Source organism: Diceros bicornis, chromosome 6 (assembly GCF_020826845.1).
Source record: "Diceros bicornis minor isolate mBicDic1 chromosome 6, mDicBic1.mat.cur, whole genome shotgun sequence".
NCBI classification, from domain to species: Eukaryota; Metazoa; Chordata; class Mammalia; order Perissodactyla; family Rhinocerotidae; genus Diceros; species Diceros bicornis.
This window is the reverse complement of record NC_080745.1, coordinates 39,230,946-39,258,455: the sequence shown is the minus strand read 5'-3', so window position 1 is coordinate 39,258,455 and position 27,510 is coordinate 39,230,946. Positions and strand designations below refer to the sequence as shown.

The 27,510-nt window shown below is 36.5% G+C and overlaps 1 protein-coding gene across 1 annotated transcript in view; it reads right to left on the bottom strand.

Moving 5' to 3' along the window:
• CTNNA3 (catenin alpha 3) overlaps positions 1 to 27,510 on the bottom strand; it is a 1,506,614-nt gene that overhangs the window by 402,963 nt on the left and 1,076,141 nt on the right. Inside the window, 1 exon segment of the mRNA XM_058544370.1 lies at positions 12,711 to 12,911. Within this exon segment, the coding sequence (XP_058400353.1) occupies positions 12,711 to 12,911 (201 nt within the window).

Sequence of the window (27,510 nt, the reverse complement as noted above, 5' to 3'; positions counted from 1 at the left end):
TCCTTTTTCTATATTGTTCTGCTCTGTCAATCAACTGAATTTATTAAGGGTCCCCAGTGAGCTGTGCATTGTATTATTTATTTATCCATTTAGCATATATTTATTGAGTGTCTATTCTATGCCAGGTCCTTTGCTATGTTTCCAAAATTAGATGTTAGACCAGAAAGCAGGGAGGGGTTGAGAGATACAAGCACTCAAAAATGTATAGTCTATTTGGGCACATGGAAACAGATTGAGCATATCCAGAACATAAACCATTTAGAAGTTGTGGTAAGTGGTCTGTAAAATAGCCCAATGTCCTTGCCTCTTGATATTCATACCCTATCTTTAAGTAACTTACTAACCCATTGAACTTAGTAACTCCCTTCTAACAAACTGAATATAGCAGAAATGATGGTATACTGATTCAGAAATTAGGTTATACAAAAACGCTGGCTTCCATCCTAGTCTTTTTCTTTCTTTCTCACTCTCTCCCTTGTTTGAATTGCTTGCTCTGAGAGAAGCCAGGTGCCGCATTGTGAGAATATTCAGGCAGCATATGGAGAGGCCCACGTGGAAAGAAACTGAAGCCTCCTGCCAACAACCATGTGAATGAGCTTGGAAGCAGATCCTCCAGCCCTGGTTGGGACTTGGATGAGGGCAGCCCTGGCCAACAGCTTGACTGCAACCTCATGAGAGAATCTGAGCCAGAACCACCCAGTTAAGCTGCTCTCGGATTCCTGACTCGCAGAATCTGTGAGATAATAAACGTTTGTTGTCTTAATTTACTAAATTTTAGGGTAATTTGTTATGTAGCAATCAATAACTAATATACCAAGGATAAGCTTTGTTATAGTTTGAGTTTTAAGGAGGCAGGGTAATGAAATGGTAATTTGGTGGACAGATCACACTGTTGGAGGAAACAGGTCATAAAAGGCTGAGTCAGTCCTGATGAGAAAGGTTTGCCCATTCACTATTGAGATGTATCTTGTAAGTCAGTTATTCTAAATAAAAGAAAAGTTTAGCCACTAAGGTTTCAGAGCTTGGAAAGACCTCTGAGGAAAAAAGCATGATCCAGCAAATTTGAGTATATAACTCCAGTTATGAAAGCTTACTGAAGACCTTAAAAAGGAAAAAAAAAAAAGCAGTTAACAACAAAACCTAAGTAACTACTTGCCTTATTCTGTATAATTAAGGTAGATGTGTGAGTGAGTGCGTATGTGTGTGTGTGTGTGTGTGTGTTTGTCTTGTTCTTGGTGTCTTCAAATACCTTTTTTTTGAAAATGAGTTATGACTGCAACAATTACACAAGGTTGGACAACTAAAAGGGTTTGCAAAATTCTATAGAACGTACTCACATAAAACTTATTCAAGATACAGAATACAGCAAAGCAGGAGAAAGAATGTGCAAGCCAGCATCGGGGCCTGGAAGATTTGCAGGCACACCTACACAGAGTCCTTTCTTAGTCACACAGGATGCACTTCATTTCTGGGTTATGAACCATCAACATATATACAAGAAATTGTGGTTTTAGGAGAGTTTAGGCAAAAGATTCCAGCAGAGTCTTTTATGCCCCACTGGTCATATAGCCAAGCCAAGCTATATAATTAGTTAACCGGGTGTAAGCTAGCAATCTACACATACCTAAACAATATAAACAAGCTGGTCCTGGGTGCCACCAGCAGGATTTCAAACTTTAGACAACACGTGATAAATTCCTAGCTAGTCCATCGTCTTTATCACAGCCAAAAGTCAATACCAGACTTCCAGACACCCTTGGAGATAAGCATAAAGATATTCCAGCCAAGTTGTAAGGTAACTATTTTATACAATGACCATTAAACACACCAAAAAAATCAATCATTTTACATATAATATAGCACATGTACTACACATATATAGTTATACTAATATTAAATATAATAAATGATATGGTACAATAATATATCTATATATAATGTAATATTTTTATAAATGGATATAAACATATGCACATACATATATGTGTATATATGTCATTTATACATACATGTATTTATACAGATATATATTCATAAAAGGCATAATAAATAATGCTTACCATGTAACATGAAATCTGATTTCTTAAGAATGACAAAAGACATGACGAATATAGACAATAAAAAATACAAATAGTTAAGCATAAGCTGATAACAATACAATCAGAGTTCTAAAGTTTTAGGATTATGTAGTTAGGTTCATGATATTCTAAGCCTACTGAGTGAGATATCTTTTAGCCAGGATAGTGAATTGCTTTCTTTATCATGTGACTAACAGTAATTCTGTTAATTACTCATTCTTTCTTTTAATTTTTTTACATTATTAATTCTTAATAATTCTGAATGTATTTCAGGCTCCTTTTAGAATTTTTTTTCTTGCAGCCCACTGACTTTCTGTTCTAATTTGGATCAATCGCTTTTTAGACCTGCTAGAGATCTGTCATCTTGTCATTTCATTCATTACATTCCTGAACTAGATTCACTATTTGAGTTTTCCGTCTCTTACTATGTCTGTTTTTTCCTCCCTTGTTTTGTTTGAGTACATTTTCAAGTCATTTCTCAAAAAGGGTTTTGTGCAACTTAAATATTCTAGATTCTTAGGCACACAACGGTGTTTATTTTGCCACACGTTTTTAATGAATATAGTATTCTAAGTTCAAATCAATTTTCTCACTGAATGTGAAGGCATTGCTCATTGTTTTCTAGAATCCAGTGTTGCTCATAAGTCAACAATAGGCAAAGTGTCACCTCCTTGACAGCCTCTGCTTATGCATATTCTAGACTGAGGTGTTTGCTGTTCTCTTTCATCTATCTGCACGTTTCCAGCTGCTTTCTATCTTTCAGATTTGTTTTTTTTCTGATGTGCCTATACTCGTGCATTTGCCAGTACGGGTTTATTCCTTTTTGTGTTCCTTTACTGCTATTTTAAAGGGATGTTACAGTAGGGTAATCTTGTCAGTAATCTTGTCAGTACGCCTTCTTGTTAACTTTTAAACAGACAAAAGAAGAAAAGAAAAGAAAAAAAAAAACACACTGTTATTCCCTGGACTCAAAATTATTTGATTGTAATTGTGAAGATAGGATGAATATATTATTGAACACAAATAATGATGAAACAACAACTATTTACATACAGAAGTAGTTGGTAGAATGAAGAATAAATAAATAAGGTAGGGGAGATGGTAAGAGAAGTACAGTATTTTAACTTACTGCTTCTTCCCTCAAAAATAATTGTGCTTTTTATGAATATCAATACACTAATTCCTCTTTCTAGTTACATAAGAATTTTGAGGCAAGTGGTAAAGGAATGTACATTACCTTTCTTAAATCACTATAACTATAATCATCATAGACTTTAGAATATCTGGAATCTTAAAGAAATACTGCCAGCAGTGTTTATAATAAATGATACCTTTAAAAATCACTATATCAGCAGAGAAATTTTATGATATAAATTATTCACTTAACTTTAACTGCTACAGATTTTGGCAGACAGTAAAATTAAATGGTGGATGATCACCAGAATATATTACATTTTCTAAGATACTGCTGGGTTACTAACACATTTCAGGCGAAGAAACTTTTTCCTAGGTCCTTAGCCTGCTGTGTGGGGTTGTTAAGCAGTAATACATACTTTCTTTTGTAATTGATGAGAGAGGAAATTGTAAATTACCATGACCTAGAAAATTTAATACGTAAAATGAAAACATATATCAGTAGAAATCAGCATGGGCACATGACAGGAAAGAGTTTCCAGTGGCCTGAAATCTTTGGCTTTTCTTGAACTGCCTCTCTCTTCACTGAGCTGGTTAAACTGGACCCCTGCTCAATATTTATGGATCCTCGTTTAGTCCACTTGTTCTACTCCCAGCGTTGTTCTCCCAACTTTGGCTATCATTTAAAATATCCTTTCCTTCTTCAGTCAAACAATCTTTCTTTCCTTCATTGAAGATCTTGAGCTATCCACTATGCTTATAGTTTTCCCCACTTTTATAGTTTTCACCAAGAGGTGAAATAATCTCTAACTCATTCAAATCATGATAAATGACTTATTGACTTCATTGAAGAAAATATTCATATCTATTAATAAAGCTTGTAGATAACACTGTCATTTGAAATTGTCGGCCTGCTAATTTGTTTTTCTCTTTACAATGATGCGCGCTTTCAGCATTTGCTTTCATATCAACAAAGTCTGATAGTGTGAATGCAATATTCCCTTATTTTGGCAACAGCTATAGGTACTGTTCATTTTACAAATGCTTAATTCTTCACTTACCACATTTACTCTTATCTTGGAAAGTTGGCAATATCATCACATCCATTGTGACCACCCCCACCCAACCAGGACTACATTTTAGGAATCCTAGAAAAATTGACATGAAAGACAATTGGGAAGGAGAGACTGGAGATGAAATGACTAAAACTATTGTCAATTAAGGTTATGCTGTCTGCACCAATTACTTAACAATGCAAATGCATTTTTATAATGCAAATTTATACATTCAACTTCACGTGGTTTATGCTCTCTCCAAAGCCAGAAGAAAGAAAATCTGAGACACACCACCTGTTTATTTTCTAAACTCAGTGAACTTGAATCTCAAATTTAGTTTTACAGATTAGCATATAAAAGTTTTACCAGCTTACATCAATAAACATATAACCAGACTTTCCAGGCCATATATAATGATCTCTAAAAAAGTAAAATTACAATTTACAATTGTCTTTACAATTGAAGGCTATTAATACATGAAATAATAGATACTTGTAACAACTGAAGGGAGTTATTTCATTAGTTTCGCAAATCTGACTTTCAAGATGGAGTAGAAAGAAGACGCCTCCTGCTAGATATTGTCTAAACTTTCGAGAACATACACTATGTTACAATTTATAAAACATTTTACAGTAATTCTATTACAAAGAGACTTAATTGTTGGATTACCCAGTTGATAACAGCCTAGCCCTAAGCTTCCTAACAATTGTGCTGTGGAATCAGGTATGTTTTAGGGGGTTATTGGGGTGTTGAGATTATTAATGCCCATAGCTCTCAGGATGGCTGGCAAGGACCTAAAACTACTTAAGATTTCAGAGCCTCTGATCCCCTCTGGCTTTGAATAGCCACTTCTCTTTTCCCAGTGGCTGTGCAAACACTATGATGTTAGAAGGCACTGACTGGTCTATGCTGTTACAAAGAACGTCTAGTACTTGGTAAATCTTAAGACCAATGAAGTCCAAGTCCTCATCCCTTTGGATTTAAAATAAAATGATGCAGTTTGATACAGTATAACTGTACATTTGAACAATAAGAGGATTACAGCCGGTTAATTTTTTGTCATTATTGTTGTTAAAGAAAGAAAAAAAGAAAGACATTTTTTCCACTTTTTCACAAGACTTCATAGATCTATCTTGCCACTATTTTGGCAATAGAATCACATTCACATCAAATATTCTGTTAAGGCAGTTCTTCCCTGGAACATACTTAGACTTGGAGCGGTACATAATACCTCATTTAATAAATCTACCAGGAATAAAGTATGCTTTTTGCTTGTTTTTTAAAATTTTGTAAACCATCAGAAAGAGTTGGGTTCGTCAACAAGCTGCTGAAAGGTAGTACTCTCGATTAGGTGATATGGTAGAAGCATTTCCCTTGTCCTGACATAGATGATGACCAACCAAGTTGGTGAAATCAGTCCTCAAGTTCCTGTCTCTGGGTCCTTTTACTCCTTTTGTTGATGCTCCTCCTCTCCTGCAACTCACCACCCCCACCATTCTTTGCTCACAGACTCTGAAGCCCCTTCCTATGCCAGGAAATCTGCTGGTATGAGTCTTACTGTGAGGCAGAGCACTGCCTCCACAGAAGCTCAAAGGTCCAGTACTTGCAATTACTCCAACCCCACCATGACTTGACTGCTAACAGTCAAGCTGTGGACACATTACTTAAACTCTGCTAATATGATGCTTCTGCCCATGAAGTTGAATTCAGAGCAAGCGAGGCAAGAGCGGGGATTAGTTGGGGTTTTATTCTACTTGCGGAAGTATCTAGAATGTGGTGGCAAATGAACATACCACGTGTGGGTCCAGTGTCATAACATTATGAGGACAATAATGGCATTAAATATCCAGAAAGGGCTGGAATGGCAGCCCAAACAGCTGTTCTTTGCGATGATTAACTGGCTTCCTATATGCAACATCCCTTGCAGCGTGCCTGCTTTGTCTTCTTGTTCTCCAGGCTTCCTGTGTTTGTTTGTTTGTTTTTCTGCTTAATTTAGCCATAGTTAGATTCTGTTATTTGCAATCTAGAGCTGAAACTGGGACTTCGTGCCTAATCACTTTACGTATAAGTTATTTTTCGTCCTACTTATCCCTTATTTATTAAAATAAATCTGAATTAGTCTTTTTACAGAAAGTATGTGAACATAGCATTAGAAAGAAAGGTGACCTATTTCTCTTTCCAGATAATATCTGGCTGGAGAAGGTGCATCTGAGGCTGGTCATAGAGGTCTAGGGTTAAAGATGATACAAGACCTCTAGAACATCTTTGCACTGGTGAATTCCACACAGCAGGTCCACATTCTTCACTTCCTCTTCCAATGATCCCTTCCTTTCAGCCCATGCCAACTCATCTCCCCCATCCTTAATCCATCCTTCATTTAGCATCAGCCTCACAGTTACATATTTTATATTTCCAGGTATGAGAATGTTTCAGCCCCTCTTTACGATTCTCTAAAATACACTCTTAATCCCTCTATATTATTTCCTCTTTTGATAATAAAATTTCCACCAATGTGGCAGAATGTATTCTTTTTATTAATAGGGATATTATACACAGTGGCTTTTTAGATTGTTCCATCTATCTCTCTTAGTGTCTAACTGTATTGAAAAGGTCAAAAAAGCCTTTGCATCACACAATACATATAGGAGATCTCAGTTTTATAGCACTTATTTTTTCTAAAAAGTTTATATTTCCAATTACTTAAAGTGGCAAGATAAGGAGGTACCCTCAACCCCCTAACTAGATCTGGGTCCTATTCAAATTCAGAAGTTCGAGTAGCTGCTTTCTTCAACTCACAGTTAGTCCAAGTTCCAAACTCCTGTGGCAACAGAAGCACTTCTAGGGCCATGGGATCTTCCTCTTCTTTAAAGAGTCTGGGTTGTCATTTAAATTTTGATTCAGCATCACCAACATGAAGACATTTGGTTATCCAGGTTAGCTAAGCGATCTGCAGACAGAAGCTTCTTGTTAATGCTCTCTGACTAACTGTGTTAAAGGGTGTCAGGTTAGGGCTGAAGCCAAAAGTAAGAAAGCACGCAATTCGGAGGCCTGTCTCAGATTGCTACCAGGGGAGGGAATTTGGCCAACAACGGTTTCTGAATTTGAAGGCATGGTCACTACCCTTTACAGGGATTCATTGGAACCATTAGTGAAATCAGGTTCAGTGAGATCTTTCACCAAATGCAGCCCAAGGATGGTTCTTGAAAGTAACTGAATACACAAAAGTTATGATCTCTTGTTCAAAAGCTTGCTAAAAAACGTTTTAAGAATCTGACCTCAAGTTTTCTGGAAGTGGCTATCATCTAACTCTGGACAGTAATGAATCACTTCCCTGATCTTTTCTCTGCCCCAGCCTTTGACATGGTCCACTACTTTTGAGTTTTGTTATTTGTTTTTTCCTGAACTGGGATGATAACTTGTTCTCTTGCTTAACTGTATTAGAATGTGTCACAGTATAATTATCTAGTGAATTTTAAATTTAAAGTTGGGATAAGGACTTGGGCTCTGCTACCTTGTGTTAAATGCTACTGAGAAACATAAAAATAAATAAAGTGTGATGTCTCCCTTTAAGGATGTTACAATCTAGTGGGAGAAACTTGTATGTAAATGGCTGATTATGATATAAGGCAATGTGAAATAAGCACTAACCAGAGGACAAGCTCATCCGTGGTAACACAGATAATGGAGCAATTAATTCTAAATGAAAGGGAATTAGTAGCTCTTTTGCAAAGGTGGTGGCATTTGAGAAAATGTTGAAAAATAATTATAATTTTAGAGGGGCAGAAGAGAAGAAAAGGCATTTCACTGCTGGAATAGATTTAGCACAGGCATATAGACATGATTCAAGAGTTGTTTTGTTTTAATTTAGTACATACAAGACACTATGGTAGGCTCTGGGAGATATGCAAAGAAAAATAATACAAGTTTCCTTTTCTCCTATAGCTTACACTCTATTTTGAAAGAAAAGTCCTTTCTCTATAAGTATATCTGAAGAGTTATCAATAGCATATCGTAGGCTGGAATGATGTAACTGAGTGGCAAGTCCTTTAAAATCTGCAGTACATAAGACCCATAAAGAATTCACTACTGCCAGAGGGAGTAAAGAAAGGTTTCTAGAGGATGTATAATATGAGTTGTTTCTTGAAAGATGGATAAAATTTGATATGAGAGATAAGGGGCAAGGATAGTCAAAATGACAGGGACAGCATGGACAAGACCTAAAGGCAGAAATGATCCTGGCACGTCCATGTGATCGTGAAAGCATCAATTTAGATGGAGTAGAAGGTACCTTTTGGCCCACTTTAGGAAAAACAAATTAGAAATGCATGTTTAGGTGAATTCAAATGCTTACAAAGTTCAGGCACGTAAATTAAGTGAGCAAAGTGGACTGTATATAATGAGAGGGAGTAGAGGAGACTACAGCTCAAGATCAGAGAAAAGGAAGACATCAATGAGCTCTAGCCAATTCCACAGTGAACTCTGCCCTAGTGTTGCCAGACTTTCTCATTTATTATGATGCTGCCATTAATCTGGATTTTTACATATATATATAAAACTAAAAACTAATTCTTATGACAAAACATATAATGATGTTGGTCAAAACTCTACTGGACACATAAAAATTCTTTAAGTCATACTGAGTCATGTCTAGTATGTGGACCACTAATTTTCAACCTCTGCTGAATTGTAGAGGTCAAAGACTGCTAGAACTAAAGCCTTCGTATTTTATCCTATAACTATTTAAGGTTATAGAAGAGAGATGCAACACAAGGAAAGTAGCATGTTTTAATCAGCCTATAAAATGCAGGATATTTATATGTGAAAAATATTAAATGAAAGGGAATTAATAGGAGTAACTGACTGCTATTAAAGTTCTTAAAATGATTTTTAGATGAAATTCGTCTTAAAGTCTACCTGTTGTTTAAACTGATCACAAAAAAATATATACAACAAAATTTGGAAATATTTGTTGGCTCTAAATTCTTCTCAAATTTCTCATTTGTCTTTAAGAATAAAAACTGCCACTACCCACTCTTCTCCATTCTACTACAGAGAGGATTCTAGGTACACACTTTCCGGTTTGATCTGAAGGAGTATTTGATGAATGATCCTTTTTGCTATCACTACCAGTTGCCAATGTTGGATGCCACCAGGATGTCTTGGTCAGGTTCTTTTATGTACCTGCTCTGTTTTGGTCCATGAACCTGGCTGACACTGAAACCAGGTGGGGTTTGGGAGTTTGCAACAGATGATTTTGGGCCTGCTAATTTCAAAATTTGATAAGAGTATATAAATCACACACACAAAATACTATGTTCTCCCACTCATGGTTTAGCTTTTTGCCCAATCAGGTGTGAAAGAACTGAAGTTGATGCTAAGAATATGACTTCTAAGCCTTCACATTGAAATCCAGAAGGTTTGTTACTTAACAAAAAAGCCAATATATTTTCTCTCCCCTATCCAGGTGGAGGAGCTTAGTAACAAGGAAGAATTGGGCAGAATGAAGAATTTCACATAGAGATTACAATATTATGCCTCTGTCTCAATGAAATGCAGCATTCCAGATGTTGCCTACACTTCACTTAAAACCAACTTCTAGGATTTATGAACGATGCAAATCCCTGAACTGTACAGGGCAACCCTGCTTCCTAATGCTGAGAAAACACTTAGAGGATCATCAAATCTTGAAAATGTGCGAATGAACCATAAAGTCTGATTAAAATCAAAGGTGCAATGTTCCAGAAGAACTCTTTGTGATTTAGATAAGTATGGCTTAGGTTTCATCATTGATGACAGTACTTGAAGGTAAGATTTGCAAAGATAAGAAAGTTTTAGTAATAAAAACAATTCACGATAGCTCCTTATTAAGTTATTTTCATGAAACAGGGTTGAGACCTGAGAACTGTATAAAAGAAAAAGAAAGAAAGAGAAAAACAGGCCACATTTATAGAGCATTCACTTGCTAAAATGTGAACTATTAAGGACTCATAACACAAAACATGACCTTTCTAATTACTTAATTTGATGATTATTTATAAATAATAAGTCCAAGTTATGAGCAGATATAAACCAAGATGAACATCTCCTGTTATTTAATTGTACAGGATAGAATAGTTGGAAGTATTTTTCATAGACAATATCTCTATGGGAGAGAAAATGCTCACATATTTCAGCGTTGGTTAAGATCAAACTGATCTAATTAGCTTTTTCATCTAATTTATTTCTCAGAATTACCTTTAGTGAGACATGCTTTTGTTAAGCGTTAGGGAAAGCTGTTTGGAGAAAAGTTTGGAATTAGACATACAATACCAAAATGAGCAGCTTTCTCCAAAGATAAGCCCAAAAATGATCTGAAAAACTAAAATGACAATTAGAAAGTCATAAACTATATTGTTATATTAATAATAAGATGTGACATACAGAATAACCCACGATTATTCTATATTTATTATATTTGGGGCAAAGGACATAATTTACCTGGAGAATTTTAATTAAAGTTACATGCGACAAATGACTTCTCGCTCTTCTGATTGAATGATTATTTAGCTATATTGGTTAGTTATCTTGTAAGCTCATTGTATATCATCGAGGTATTGATAAACTTGTAATTAAATGTGTAAATAACTTTGTTTCATTTTTATTTTCTGATTTCGAATTATAAGAATTGATTGTGAACAAAGTGTTCCTACAACATACTTCACATTCTGGACACTGTAAAATTTCACTTCCACTTCTTTGCATATGGCATATATGGACTGTGTCCTATAGGGAATAAAACTGTAAACATAGTACCTTATATGGACATTGTGACCATAAGAGTATGTTCACAAGATATCACTAATATGATTATAAAACTGAGACAGAGGCAAGATATAGGTAAAATCCTGGTAGACTTTACCTGTTCAATTTCCTACAAGAAATTTTCATTTGGCTAAAAAGAGAACCTTGATGCATTCTTCTTTTACTTAAATTTCATTCTCAGAAGGTGGAAAAAAATCAAATAACTGTACTTGATTTTGACCAACAAGAAAGAAACAGTTAAATTTAGTTTAGAGAAGAGACGCTGAACTACCATAACACAATCACCTCCTTGAGCAAGTAAATATTTTGCCATACCTCATTGATAACTACCATGTGTCCTATTTGTGTCACTACTGGCTTTTGAGGATTTGGTATAGAAATATAAAATCTCGAGTTGCAGATACACCTACCTACTCCATTTTTCCTTAGCATATCTTTAGTGTTTCATTATTTTAGGAATATTTTTAAAGAGATGATGAGAAAATTATGTGTTAATATTCATCAATGACTTTCTGTAACAACATGCTAGGAAAAGAGCAACACTAATCATCAATTCTCTACGAAACTTGCCAAGCCTACCTTGTGGTATACCTTTTTAGAACTAACCCCTAGTGCAGGTTTCTCAACTGTCGATGTTTCTCTTAGTTAATTAACTTCAAGGAACAGCTTCCTCCCCATCCAAAATCACCCATCCTCATCTCTACTACCCCTTTCACTAAGCAATGTACCTATCATCCAAATTTAATATGCCCTATGCATAATAATTCTCTAGGTAGAACCAATGATTTAAGTATGGAATTTCAAATATTTTAGGAATCATGGGTGCACTGTTACCCTAGTGTTAAGAGGTAATTAATAAAAATTCAACCTGGGAATTTCACAGATCACAAGGGGTTATCACAGGAAAAAGTTCTGCCATGATGACGTATAAAAATAGTTGACTGCCCTCATTCAAATTATAGCCATTATTTCTTAATCCATATGAATTCAAATGCTTCTATAAGTTTCTTGGAGAAATGTTAATAATAGGGTTAATAATAAGAATGCCATTTTACTGAGTGATTCAAAAACTAAGAATTTACTAGTTGGTTTTAGAAAATATTAACTTGGGTGCTGCAACCAAAACAAAATCCTGGTTCCATATTTCTTAAGTGATCAAAGAAGATCATGTGAAAGAACAAAATGTTGTTTTGCAAACAGACTGCCAAAGAAGGTAAAGAGCATTTCTCTGGAAACATAGGACAAGTTTGCTCTGTTTAAGTAATGTAAACAAAAACCTGGGGTAGCAATGACACACCTAAAAGAGGGTTTGGAAACTATTACATACTTATCACATCTGTACTAATTATATCTCCGAATGGCTCCAGCATTAATAAACATTCATAAGTGGTTAAAGCCTGTGGGTAATTTAAATAATGTGTATCTTTATAAAGGACTTTTCCTCAAAGAATATATTTACCTCTCAGAGATAAATTTCAAATCACATAACCACAGGACGCAAGCACCAATTAGACAGTAGAGCAATCCATTTCAAAACAAGCAACACAGACCGAGATCTTCTTTCCATACATATGAATATTTGGTAGATAAATAGATTCAAATATCAGGAACAGTGCAGCTGTTACTGGGGACTGAGACTTACCAGTACTCGTAAGGAAGTTAACATTTCTCATCACACCTTCAGTGTAAGCCCCCGGCTCGTAACTGTCCATTTCACCTGTGACAATGTGAGCAACTCTTGCTGCCCGTCCTCTGATAGCACCTGCAGCACGGTCTAAATTATCAGCATCCTGGTCTCTCAAGGCTATGATACATTTGTTGACATCTTCTAGGATATGACTCTCTGTAAACAAACAGATCAAATTAGTTTTATGTTTTTTTTTTAAAATCACATAAACCTAGAATGTTATAATTTATGTTAACTTCTGACTTCAGACGCAGTGCACATTTGGGAAAGGAAGACATTGACAATTAAGGAGGAAAAATACAGGCATGATTTTGCTTATATTTAATAGGAAAATTTGTGAAATATAGAATTTTTTTTTTTTTTTGTGAGGAAGATCAGCCCTAAGCTAACATCTGATGCCCGTTCTTTTCTTTTTGCTGAGGAAGATTGATCCTGGGCTAACATCTGTGCCCATCTTCCTCTACTTTATGTGGGACGCCACCATAGTGTGGCTTGACAAGCAGTGTGTCAGTGCACGCCTGGGATCCGAATCCACAAACCGTGGGCCACCAAAGCAGAGCACACACACTTAACCGCTATGCCACTGGGCTGGCCCCAAGAATTTTATATTTTTATCAGCAATTTTTATAGATTACATATTATTTTAGATTCTAGTTGCAGTAGATAAGATTTTATATTTGAGTGATTTACAGGTGGAAGCTAAGGAAAGTTTATAGATTAAAACAAAAACAAAACATAATGATGGAATACTTAATTCTAATTAAAAGCAACACTATACAATTACAAAACTCTTAAAAAATATCACCTATCCTAAATCTATAGAAAAATAAAACTATGGAGTTCCATTCAACTAATGTTTATTGACATACAATGAGATTTAACACAATTACAGAAATCTTGTAAATTAGTGAATAATGAAATGTGAAATATAATTTTTATACTGTAAAAGAACAACTTCACCACATCTGTGAAAACAACTATACATATAAAGGGCTTTAAAAAGATTGATTGACTGGAAGTGAATGAATCCCAGAGAAAGTTATCCACTCTGAAGAGTGTCTCCAGACTTCTCTCTCTCCTTCCCTTTTTGCATGAAGACAGCAGAGAGTTATTAGTATAGCACAACAATGTTTTCTTTTTCTATAAAATAACTAATACTCCCAGATAAAACTAATGAGAGGAGCTGAGCAAATATGAGGAATATCAATAAGCATGGGCAATGATATTTATAAGAAATTAAAAGAATACTAAAAGAATGGCTTCTGGCTTTATTAAATGAATCACCACCCAAAATCTTTAAAGACTCTATTACTTAAAAACACACGTACAAAACAAGTACAACAAAAAGACTTTAGTAATTCCAGAACGTGTTGTTAACTTTTTTCCTCCATCTCTCTTTCTTTCTGTGTATTGACTATCTGCAGGTAAGCTACATAGGACAGGTATTCATTAAGCAATTTCATTGCAGAGTCATACCTTCTTCTTAGTGTGTAGAATATAAAATCCAAACTACCAAAGAATATGGTCCTTGGTGACCTTCTTAGACCTGATGCCTATCATTCCTCTGCAGGCCCCTTATGCTTTAGTTATATTTATTTTATATTTATCCCAAATTATCCATCTCCTCCCATGCCTCTGTTCCTGTGGGCATATTAGAATCTTGACCTAGACTGCTCTTTTGGGTTCCCGGACCCAATTCCTATGTTTGTGTATCTGGAAGCTTCCTCACACCAACAAGCAATTCTCTGGACACCAACTGGGTGCCCTACAATTCAACTCAATTCTGACGCTATCTAACCTGAGATGGCATCAGATTTCACAGGTTAAGAGTTCGGTCCTACAAGACTGCCCCCCTCCCACCCACTTCACATGCCCTTTGTAAATCCAGGTTGTTATCTGTACTTCTGATCAGCTGTCTATAAATCAGAGATTCCCATGGCGTCCTCCTTGGGTTGGATTAATTTGCTAGAGTGGCTCACAGAACTCAGAGAAACATTTTACTTACTAGATTTAACTATTTTTTAAAATTTTTTTTGCTGAGGAAGACTTGCCCTGAGCTAACATCTGTTGCCAATCTTCCTCATTTTGCTTGAGGAAGATTCACCCTGAGTTAACATCTGTGCCAATCTTCCTCTATTTTGTATGCTGGTTGCCACCACTGCATGGCTGCCAAGTGGTGTAGGTCCATGCCTGGGATTCGGGTCCATGAACCTGAGCTGCCAAAGCGGAGTGTGCCAAACTTAACCACTACGCCATGGGGCCAGCCCCTACATTTAACTTTTCTAACTCAGGAACAGCCAGATGGAAGAGATGCATAGGGCAAGGTATGAGGAAAGGGCGTGGAGCTTCCATGCCCTCTCCTGGCATCCCAATTTCCCCACATCTCTATGTGTTCACCAAACTGGAAGCTCTCTGAATCCCTTCCTTTTGGGTTTTTATGGAGGCTTCATTAAAATAGGTGTGATTGATTAAATCATGGCCATCGATGATTAATTCAACCTCCAGCCCCTCTCCCCTCCCCAGAGGTCAGAGGGTAGAACTGAAAATTCCAACCCTCTAATCACAAAGCTAGTTCCCCTGGCAACCAGCCCCCATCTTAGGTGGGGTCTAAAAGTCACCTCGTTAACAAAACAAAAGACACGTTTATTGCTCTCATCACTTAGGAAATTCTGAGGGTTTTAGGAGCTCTGTGTCAGAAACAGAGGAATACCAAATATATATTTCTTAATATAAATCACAATATCACTACTGCCTATCCCTTCTGGTCTGCTTAATCAGCTCCTAACATTCTTTCAAGACACCAGTCAAATGTTCCTTCCTCAGGAAATCCGTGCTGACCTTGAACAAGAAACTTAGTTCCATGTTGCATGGGATTCCCATAAAGTGGTTTACATTTTTCCACTAGAACATCTTCCTGTGTTTTAATGATGTACTAATGAAACTATCTGTCTGGTAGACTGAAATATATATAAGTGCAGGAATTTTATCTTATTTCTTGAGGTATTGTATCAAGTCTCTAGTATAATACCTGGCACCTGTTAGGCTAACAAGAATGTTTATTGAATGAATGAATGTAGTCTTATAAGATATACCTGGGAAAAGTAATTTTGTCTAAATCTTCAATTATAGGTTAGAAACATAGGTAGACACATCTCTGTGCCCTTAAATTTAGTCAATTTAACCCATATCAAAGACACTAAGATCATTTGCATGAAAAAGATGAAACACTGAAAACCTTCATTAAAAATTCACTAGAGTTTTAACCTAATTTGTAGCATTCACTTATGAATATGTCATTAAGGCCTATAATAAATCCAGGCATGGTCCCATCTCAACAGAAGGTGCATGTGTATCATCACCATCGTATTTCCCCTGGAACTGAAGTATGTGGAAGGTACAATAATCATCAGTTTTTTAAAAGTCCCCAGATGTGTACTTTAATGATACATTAAGAAGCTGTTATTTTCCAAGTATATTGGTTCATTTTTTTTTACACAAGCTCAACATATATGTATACAATGAATGTTTAATCTATATTCACTAAGGGTGCTTAATTTTAGATTGCAGAGCTGTTTTAGCTCAGTTCTATAAAAGTGAAAAGACATTTAGGGAAAAAACAATGTTCATTCTTGGAAGATTAAGTATCTAATAAACTACGTAATTTCTGTTTAATTAAAGGTGAAATCATAGCTGCCACGAACTATTTTTTCCTGGTGAATTTTGCACAGGAAAAAATATACAAAGAATACTGACTAGCAATGAATTGAACATTCATCTCCCTTATAGAATAATGATATACATGGTCATCAATTTATTTTATTATTTAAAGCAGATAATAAAAATATAGCAAGGATTTTTCTGGTTCTTTTTTGCTTGGCCTTATAGAAATTTGTGTGGTTACTGCTTTAGATTGAGCAACAATTAGAAGCCATAATGTTAATCATGTTGAAGAATTATAGAGTTAAGGTCAGATATGAAAATAAAAGTCCTACATGAATACATATAATATGAAAAAATAATAAGTGAAATAAGTGGCAAGAGGCGTATCCAGACTTTATCCAAAGTAGCTATATTGAGAATGTTGGAAATGATGACTAAATGATCTTTGAATTACTAAGATTAAATATATCACAAAAGCATTAGGAAAGGTTTGCAAAATTTCCATTATTGTGACACTTTCCTATTACCCTGAATGTTTCACAAAATGTCAGCCACAATTATTTGCATGAAATTCTAAACATAGAGTGCCAGAAAAAGAAAATAAAAATGTTGGGCACCTCCCACATATGCACAATAACTAAACATTAAACTACTTTCTTCACAACAATTATTTCTTTGCTATTCATATTTCAGGGGAATTTAAGTCGCTAAAAAGGCCTTCATGATAGCTTGAATCTTTATGCCAGTTGTATAACCCTAAACGTCTAGGAAAGAAATAAAACACCAAATGCTTTGGTTTAAACTTCCTACTGATGTATCTCTCAAGTCTTGGCTGACGGAATGGATTTACTTGTTAGACACAGCAAAAATCATCAGGAGTGCTACCTCCAATTTATGTTTTTCTCAACTGTAGATGCACTTGGACTCAGCAATTATATCACTTTTAAAATGAAGTTTAAAAGAAATAAAAGGTATTACAGAACAAGTACTTTCAGAACATTAAACGTTTAGAAGAATTCATTGAAGATTTGTCTTAATAGTTTCAGAGTGTCAGCTTAGCATTTGATTTGGGGTGAGCGGTGAAATGTCCTGGTATTACTACAAATCTTAAAGTGCATTATTTTAAGAGCAGAGAATTGCTGAACTACTAGAACTTTCTATCAATCATTTTATAGCTTCCCTGAGATGTAAAGGGTAATTCCTATGATGTTGGAAAACAGCAATAAACAGGGCAATAAAAGAACTGATCTTAGACTAAAAGATACTTCCCAAAATATGATAGTCAAAATTATCATCATTTTAGAATTTTAATGAAGTTTTGTTAACCTTTATAACAAAAGTTTGCCCAGTTTCTCTGTACGATAAGCTGTTTATTCTTCGTTGGACTTGAACCAGCTCAAACTTGCCTGACCTACTTCTGACAATAATCCAAAGAAAAATGAAGTTCAAGATTGCTATTCCCAAACTAGTTCTCTATCAACTGTGTGTACAGGCACTCTGCAGTACTTATGCAGACACAATTCTATAGAAATAAAAACCACAAAAAGAAAGCCACTGAAACCTTCGTATTTCTTTTAGTTTGTCTTAAGTAGGCTCTGATAACAGTTTCCTCTGTGGAGTAGTTAAGAAATTTATCAAAGGGCAAAGGGTACTATTGCCTGTCCTTTCAGTATTCTGCTGGGCAGGCTGTGAATCTGGCCTACCTGGCAGATAACTAATTCTCCAGGAGCGTGTGCCTTTGTTCCCCTTGCTATTTACTGTTGGTTAGGATATTTACTATTGGTTAGGATATTTACTGTTGGTTAGGATATTTACTGTTGGTTAGGATATTTACTATTGGCTAGGAGTAGATGCTTATTCTGTTTCTAAAACTGATAGTGATTAAACGATTCTTGCCATATATTAATACAAATACATTTTTATCTGGTAAAGATGGGAATAAATTTGTAGAAAAGATAATCCTGACGGTTACATTTTTATTGCTCTGTAGGACATTAACCAGTTTCATTTCTAAGTTAGAAATTTTATTTAACCATTCTTTCTTTATCCACTTCTCCAATAAATAAGCATTATCATCTTAGTGGCTCTCAATAATAAATTTTTGACACATGCTCACTTTAAATTTGTAAAAGTCTGGCTTTCAACTTTGGAAACTTATTCTTTGACTGCATGCTTTGACTTGGAAGCTACTAATTTTTCAAGTATTTTTTCCTATCCAGGGGAAAAAATGTAAAGCAAAAATTCATGTGGGATCACAGACCTACATGTAAAATCCAAAACTATAAGGCTCCTAGGAGAAAATCTAGGTAACCTTGGATCTGGAAATGCCTTTTTAAATACAACACTGAAAGCATAAATTATGAAAGAAAAAAATTGATAAATTGGACTTTCTAAAAATTAAAAACTTCTGCTCTGTGAAAGACATTATTAAGAGCATGAAAAGACAAGACACAAACCAGGAAAAATATTGGCAAAACATATCTAATAAAGGACTGGTATCCAAAATATACAAAGAATTTTTAAAACTCAACAATAAGAAAACAAAAAATCTCAATTAAAAATGAGCAAAAGATCTGAGAAGACAACACAACAAAGAGGATATATAGATGACAAATAAGCACATGAAAACATACTCAACATCCCACACGTCATCACAGATTTGCAAATTAAATGGATAATGAGATACCATTACACATCTATTAGAATGGCCAAAATCCAGAACCTTGGAGAACATCAATTATGGCGAGGATATGAAGCAATAGGAACACTTACTCACTGCTGATGGGAATGCAAAACAGTACAGCCACTTTGGAAGACAGTTTGGCAGTTTCTTAGAAAACCAAACATACTATTACCATATGATCCAGCAATTGTGCTCCTTGGTATTTACCCAAATGAGTTGAAGACTTATATCCACACAAAACCTTTACATGAATGTTTATAGTAGTTTTAATTATAATTACCAAAACTTGGAAACTACCAAGACATCCTTCAAGAGGTGAATGGATAAACAAACTGTGATACATCCATACAATAGAATATGATTCAGCAATGAAAAAGAAATGAGCTATTAAGCCGCAACAAGATATGGAGGAAACTTAAATGCATATTGATAATGAAATAAGCAAATGTGAAAAGGTTACACATTGTAGGAGTCCAACTTTTTGACATTCTGGAAAAGGGAAAACTATGGACACAGTAAAAAGGTCAGTGGTTGCCAGGGATTCTGGGATAAAGATGGAAGGATGAATAGACCGAGAATAGGGGATTTTCAGCACAGTGAAACTATTCTGTATGATACTGTCACGGCAGTGTTATGTTACTATATATTTGTCAAAACTCATAGAATTTACAGCACATAATGAACCATAATGTAAACTCTGCAATGTAGACAATAAATCAATATTGGTGCATCAATTGTAACAACCAAAGAGATTCCTCAAACACTCTGTATTCAGTGCCAAGTCCACCATAGACCTTTAATAAGCACTGTGTTAGTTTCTAAAACTGGAAGAAAACTAATAATGTTTCATCTTACATATTCAGTAACATTCATTATCTACAGATGTCTACAATTAATGAACTAGGAATTTTGAACATGCTTCAATTTTTCCAAGATTATAACTAAGAAAAATTTTGACTTTTTCCCCAAGTCTTCTAGCTGTCACACAGTCATATCTCCGATTGACAATTTGAGTTTTTAACAACTCAATTTTGGAAAGCCCGTTGTTTTCCAGGCATTGTGCTCTGCAACATATGTGTATTATTTCATTAAATTCTTATAATAATTTTAAGAGATAGGTCTGTTACATTTCAGTTTTGAAGATGAAGAAATAAAGGCTTCAAGCAGATAAATATCTTTCCAAAATTCATAGTTAGAGTAATTAAGCCATAACTCGAAATCAAGTTTTTCTCACCTGCTCAGGTCCTATAAATGCTAAAGTCTCATCTGGCTTTAAGATATGGTGATTCTAAAATTATATTATTCAGCTATCCCAAATGTATGGTGAAAAGAGTAAATTGTAGGTTTAAAATATTTTCTAAATTTTATAGAGAGATTCCTTCAAAGATGGCGGCGTAAGCAGACTCGGAACTCACCTCCTCCCGTGGACACAGCCAATTTACAACTACTCGTGGAAAAATTACCCCTGAGACAGAACTGAAAACTGGATGAGAGGAACTCCTGCAACAATGGACAATCCTAACTGGGGTAGAAGAGGCAGAGACTCCCTTCCGGAGAGGAAAAACGCCGCCTTCACAAGCCGTCAGCTTCATGGCCGCCGGGAGCAGCTCACAGGTACGCAGCCTCCATGGAGGAGCCGGGCCCTGAGCCGGGGAGCGCCCCCGCTGTGGGCATATTGTGGACCCAGCACAACCGGGACCAGCGGCATAATATCTGAGTTTGCCTGCTGCTAAAACATTGGGGAGCACCACCAGAAAACCCGGTTCACAAAGAAACTAAAACTGGCTCTTAAAGGGCCCGCGCGCAAACTCACCCGTTTCAGGAAGCACCCTAAAATCACCAGAAAGAAAGGTGTACAGTGCTTTGGTGACAAGAGACTCACCTAACAGGCCCTGAGTGCATCTCGGTGAGGGGTGAGACCTCTCCAGGGACTGGGACATTGGCGGCGGCCATTGTTGTGGCCTGGTGTGGGCATGCTGACACAGACACCATTGGAGTTCTCCCTGAGGCCTGCTAGCCCAGGGTCTGCCCCACCCGCTAGAGCACCGATTTAATCCAGCTCAGCCAGGGCGGGCAGCCCACCCTAGAGACTGACCCCACCCAACAACAAGCCCTCAGGCAACTTGTGGGCCTGCATAGATTGGTGACTGGATTCTCTGCAGCCTGGCAACTGAGCCGACTTGAGCGGGGCAGGGTGTGCACAGGGAGCCAGTGGAGAGTGTGGGGCGGTGGCAGAGTGTGTGGGGCTCCCGCCTTGGAGAGACTGGGTCCGCTTGGGGAGGTCGGGGCACTCACACGGGGTAGGACTGTGTTGACTGTGTGTGTGGACCTGTGGGCGACAGGGCTTCTCAGCTGCAGTAGACTTGTGCTTCTCAAAGACCCACATAGGAGGTTTGCTCCACCTTCCAAAACCTGAAACAATTGGGTGCTCCTGTGCCTGAGGCCAGCCCCACCCAGCTGCAATCCTCAGAGAGCTGACAAGAGACCTAATAGGCTAGAGGCTTACAGCAATTGTAAGGCCCTGAGCCTAACAACCTGCCACGGTGGGGGCCTACTCACTTAAAAGAAATACTGCAACACAAATGTGGTATTAGAACTTGCAGCCAACTGTGCTGGGGCTCCCCACACCTCATAAAGAGACTGAAGGGCCCACAACAACTACAAGCAGCTGAGCATTACAACAGCTGGCCAGGAGCATAACTCAGCCTCCCTGGGCGCCTACAGGGAGAGCAAACAGGCCACAGCAGAAGGATACATGTAGCCCACATAGGGGTCACCCCTGGAACATTGAGAACTGAGGGAAGCACACTGGAAGCCTCCTAAGCCATCACTTACAGAAGGTCACCTATCCAAGAGCAGGAGACGTAGCTGACCTACCTAATATGTAGACACAAGCACAGGGAAAGAGGCAAAATGAAGAGGCAAAAGAATACATTCCAAGTAAGGGAACAGGACAAAACCCCAGAAAAGGAACTAAGTGAAACAGAAATGAGCAACCTACCCGACAGAGAGTTCAAACTAAGAGTGTTAAGGATGCTCACTGATCTGGGGAGAAGAATAGATGAACTCAGTGAGAATGTCAACAAAGAAATGGAAGATACAAAAAAGAACCAATCAGAAATGAAGAATACAATACTGGAAATGAAAAATTCATTAGAGGGACTCAAAAGCAGAGTAGAGGATACAGAAGAACGGATCTGTGAGCTGGACGAAAGACTAGAAGAAATTACCCGAAGTGAACAGGTAAAAGAGAAAAGAATTAAAAAGACTGAGGAAAGTCTAAGGGACCTCTGGGACAACATCAAGTGCACTAACATCCGTGTTATAGGTGTCCCGGAAGGAGAAGAGCGAGACAAGGGGGCAGAGAATCTATTTCAAGAAATAATAGATGAAAACTTCCCTAACCTAAGGAAGGAAACAGACATCCAGGTACAGGAAGCACAGAGAGCCCCAAACAAGATAAACTCAAAGAGGCCCACACCAAGACACATCATAATCAAAATGTCCAGAATTAAAGATAAAGAGAGAATCCTGAAAGCCGCAAGAGAATGTCAAGTTACGTACAAAGGAAACCCCATAAGGCAATCAGCTGACTTCTCTGCAGAAACCTTACAGGCTAGAAGAAAATGGCATGATATATTTAAAGTGCTAAAAGGAAAAAACTTACAGCCAAGAATACTCTACCCAGCAAGGTTATCATTCAAAATGGAAGGAGAGATCAAAATTTTCCCAGATAAGCAAAAATTAAAGGAGTTTGTCACCAAGAAACCAGTGCTACAAGAAATGTTAAAGGGACTGATTTAAGGGGAAAAGAAAAGACCACAAATAGGAAAAATTATCTATTTCCATTATTAGAACGTAATGGATACAAATGCACAACAAAGAGGTTAGATATGATATCAAAAACATGAGGGAGGAGGGGAGTTAAAGAGTACAGCTTTCAGACAGAGGTCAAACTAAAGTGACCATCAATTCTGTATACAAGAAGAAAGGAACAGAGAAGGACTACTAAAACACTGAGAAGAAAAAAAAGTTAAAAAATGGCAGTAAGTACATACTTATCAATAGCTACTTTAAATGTCAATGGACTAAACGCTCCAATTAAAAGGCATAGGGTGGCTGACTGGATAAAAAAACAAGACCTATATATATGCTGTATACAAGAGACACACTTCAGACCTAAAGACACTCACAAACTGAAAGTGAAGGGATGGAAAAAGATACTCCACGCAAATGGCAATGAAAAGAAAGCTGGGGTAGCAGTACTCATATCAGACAAAATAGACTTTAAAACAAAAACTGTAAAAAGAGACAAAGAAGTGCATTACATAATGATCAAGGGAACAATCCAACAAGAGGATATAACACTTGTAAATATCTACGCACCCAATGTAGGTGCACCTAAATATATAAAGCAATTATTAACAGACATAAAAACAGAAATAGACAGTAACACAATAATAGTAGGGGACTTGAACACTCCACTTACACCAACGGATAGATCATCCAAAAAGAAGATCAATAAGGAAACATTGGCCTTAAATGACACAGTACAACAGATGGACCTAGTAGATATATACAGAGCATTCCATCCAAAAACCGAAGAATACATGTTCTTTTCAAAGGCACAAGGAACATTCTCCAGGATTGATCACATATTAGGCCACAAAACAAGTCTCCATAAATTTAAGAAGATTGAAATAATACCAAGCATCTTTTCTGACCACAATGGTATGAAACTAGAAATCAACTATAGGAAGAAAATCAGAAAAGCCACAAATACGTGGAGATTAAACAAAATGCTACTGAACAACGACTGGGTTAATGAAGAAATCAAAGAAGAAATCAAAAAATACCTGGAGACAAATGAAAATGAAAATATGACATGCCAGAATTTATGGGATACAGCAAAAGCAGTTCTAAGAGGGAAGTTTATAGCGATACAGGCCTATCTCAACAAACAAGAAAAATCTCAAATAAACAATCTAACAATGCACCTGAAGGAACTGGAAAAAGAAGAACAAACCAAGCCCAAAATCAGTAGAAGAAGGGAAATAATAAAAATCAGAGCAGAAATAAATGAAATAGAGACCAAAAAAACAATAGAAAAAAATAATAAAACCAAGAGCTGGTTCTTTGAAAAGATCAACAAAATTGACAAACCTTTAGCTAGACTCACCAAGAAAAAAAGAGAGAAGGCACAAATAAGTAAAATCAGAAATGAAAAAGGAGAGGTTACAACAGACACCTCAGATATACAAAAGATTATAAGAGAATGCTATGAAAAGCTATATGCCAACCAATTCGACAATCTGGAAGAAATGGATAAATTCTTAGAATCATACAACCTTCCAAAACTGGACCAAGAAGAAGTAGAGAATTTGAATAGACCAATCACCAGTAAGGAGATCAAAACAGTAATCACAAACCTCCCCAAAAATAAAAGTCCAGGACCAGACGGCTTCCCTGGTGAATTCTACCAAACATTCAAAGAAGACTTAATACCTATCCTTCTCAAACTCTTCCAAAAAATTGAGGAGGGTGGGAAGCTCCCTAACTCATTCTACGAAGCTGACATTACCCTGATACCAAAACCAGACAAGGACAACACAAAAAAAGAAAATTACAGGCCAATATCACTGATGAACATCGATGCAAAAATCCTCAATAAAATACTAGCAAATCGCATACAACGATACGTTAAAAAGATTATACACCATGATCAAGTGGGATTTATTCCAGGGATGCAGGGATGGTTTAACATTCACAAATCAATCAACGTAATACACCACATTAATAAAATGAAGAATAAAAATCACATGATCATCTCAATAGATGCAGAGAAAGCATTTGACAAGATACAGCATCCATTTATGATAAAAACTCTGAATAACATGGGTATAGAAGGAAAGTACCTCAACATAATAAAGACCATATATGAGAAACCCACAGCTAATATCATCCTCAATGGTGAAAAACTGAAAGCCATCCCTCTAAGAACAGGAAGCAGACAAGGATGCCCACTGTCACCACTCCTATTTAACATAGTACTGGAAGTCCTAGCCAGAGCAATCAGGCAAGAGAAAGAAATAAAAGGGATCCAAATTGGAAAGGAAGAAGTGAAACTCTCACTATTTGCAGATGACATGATTTTATATATAGAAAACCCTAAAGAATCCACTCGAAAACTTTTAGAAGTAATAAACGAATATGGAATATGATAAAGTTGCAGGATACAAAATCAACATACAAAAATCAGTTGCATTTCTGTACACTAACAACGAAGTAGCAGAAAGAGAAATTAAGAATACCATCCCATTTACAATTGCAACAAAAAGAATAAAATACCTAGGAATAAACTTAACCAAAGAGGTGAAAGATCTGTACACTGAAAACTATAAAACATTTCTGAAAGAAATCGAAGAAGACACAAAGAAATGGAAAGATATTCCATGCTCTTGGATTGGAAGAATTAACATAGTTAAGATGTCCATACTTCCTAAAGCCATCTATAGATTCAATGCAATCCCTATCAAAGTTCCAACAACATTTTTCACAGAAATAGAACAAAAAATCCTAAAATTTATATGGAACAACAAAAGACCCCGAATAGCTAAAGGAATCCTGAGAAAAAAGAACAAAGCTGGAGGTATCACACTCCCTGATTTCAAAATATACTACAAAGCTGTAGTAACCAAAACAGCATGGTACTGGCGCAAAAACAGACAGACAGATCAATGGAATAGAATCGAAAGCCCAGAAATAATCCCACACATCTATGGACAGCTAATCTTTGACAAAGGAGCCAAGAACATACAATGGGGAAAAGAAAGTCTCTTCAACAAATGGTGTTGGGCAAACTGGATAGCCATATGCAAAAAAATGAAAGTAGACCCTTACCTTACACCATACACAAAAATTAACTCCAAATGGATTAAAGACTTGAATGTAAGACCTGAAACTGTGAAACTTCTAGAAGAAAACATAGGCAGTACGCTCTTCGACATCAGTCTTAGCAACATCTTCTCAAACACCACATCTGACCGGGCAAGAGAAACAATAGAAAAAATAAACAAATGGGACTACATCAAACTAAAAAGCTTCTGCACAGCAAAGGAAACCATCAACAAAACGAAAAGACAACCTAACAATTGGGAGAAGATATTTGCAAACCATACTTCTGATAAGGGCTTAATCTCCAAAATATATAAAGAACTCAGGCATCTTAACAACAAAAAAACTACCAACCCAATTAAAAAATGGGCAAAGGACCTGAACAGACATTTCTCCAAAGAAGATATACAGATAGCCCACAGACACATGAAAAGATGTTCAAAATCCTTAACTATCAGGGAAATGCAAATCAAAACTACAATGAGATATCACCTGACGCCCGTCAGAATGGCTATAATTAACAAGACAGGAAATAACATGTGTTGGAGAGGATGTGGAGAGAAGGGAACTCTCATACACTGCTGGTGGGAGTGCAAACTGGTGCAGCCACTATGGAAAACAGTATGGAGATTCCTCAAAAAATCAAGGATAGAACTACCATATGATCCAGCCATCCCACTGCTGGGTATTTATCCAAAGAACTTGAAAACACCAATTTGTAAAGGTACATGCACCCATGTGTTCATTGCAGCGTTATTCACAATAGCCAAGACTTGGAAGCAACCTAAGTGCCCATCAAGGGACGAATGGATAAAGAAGCTGTGGTATATATACACAATGGAATACTACTCAGCCATAAGAAACGATGAAATCCAGCCATTTGTGACATCATGGATGGACATGTAGGGTATAATGCAAAGTGAAATAAGTCAGAGGGAGAAGGTCAAATATCGTATGATTTCCTTCATTAAGTAGTAGATAATAACAACAATAAACAAACACATAGGGACAGAGATTGGATTGGTGGTTACCAGAGGGGAAGGGGGGAGGGAGGAGGGTGAAAGGGATAATTCGGTACATGTGTGTGGTGATGGGTTGTAATTAGTGTTTGGGTGGTGAACATGATGTAATCTATGCAGAAATAGAAGTACAATGATGTACACCTTAAATTTTCACAATGTTATAAACCAATGTTACTGCAATAAACAAAATTAAAAATAAAAAAAATAAATTTTATAAAAATGTGGCAAAAGATTGTTTATAATATTATGTAACTGAATACATTATAAGTTTTCACATTAATTTTAACTGGGCATGTGATATCATCCAAGCATATTTAGAGGGATAATTTTAATTCTGCAAAGCTCTCATGGACAATGCTCTAGTAATGTTAATATTCTGGATCTGTATGGAGCCATCATAGCTAGAGGGAACGTAAAGTAGTCTAGAGACATCACCAGAGACAATGGCCATAGAAGAAGAAATTAACAAATGAAGTTTAATGCTTCAGCTATTTAG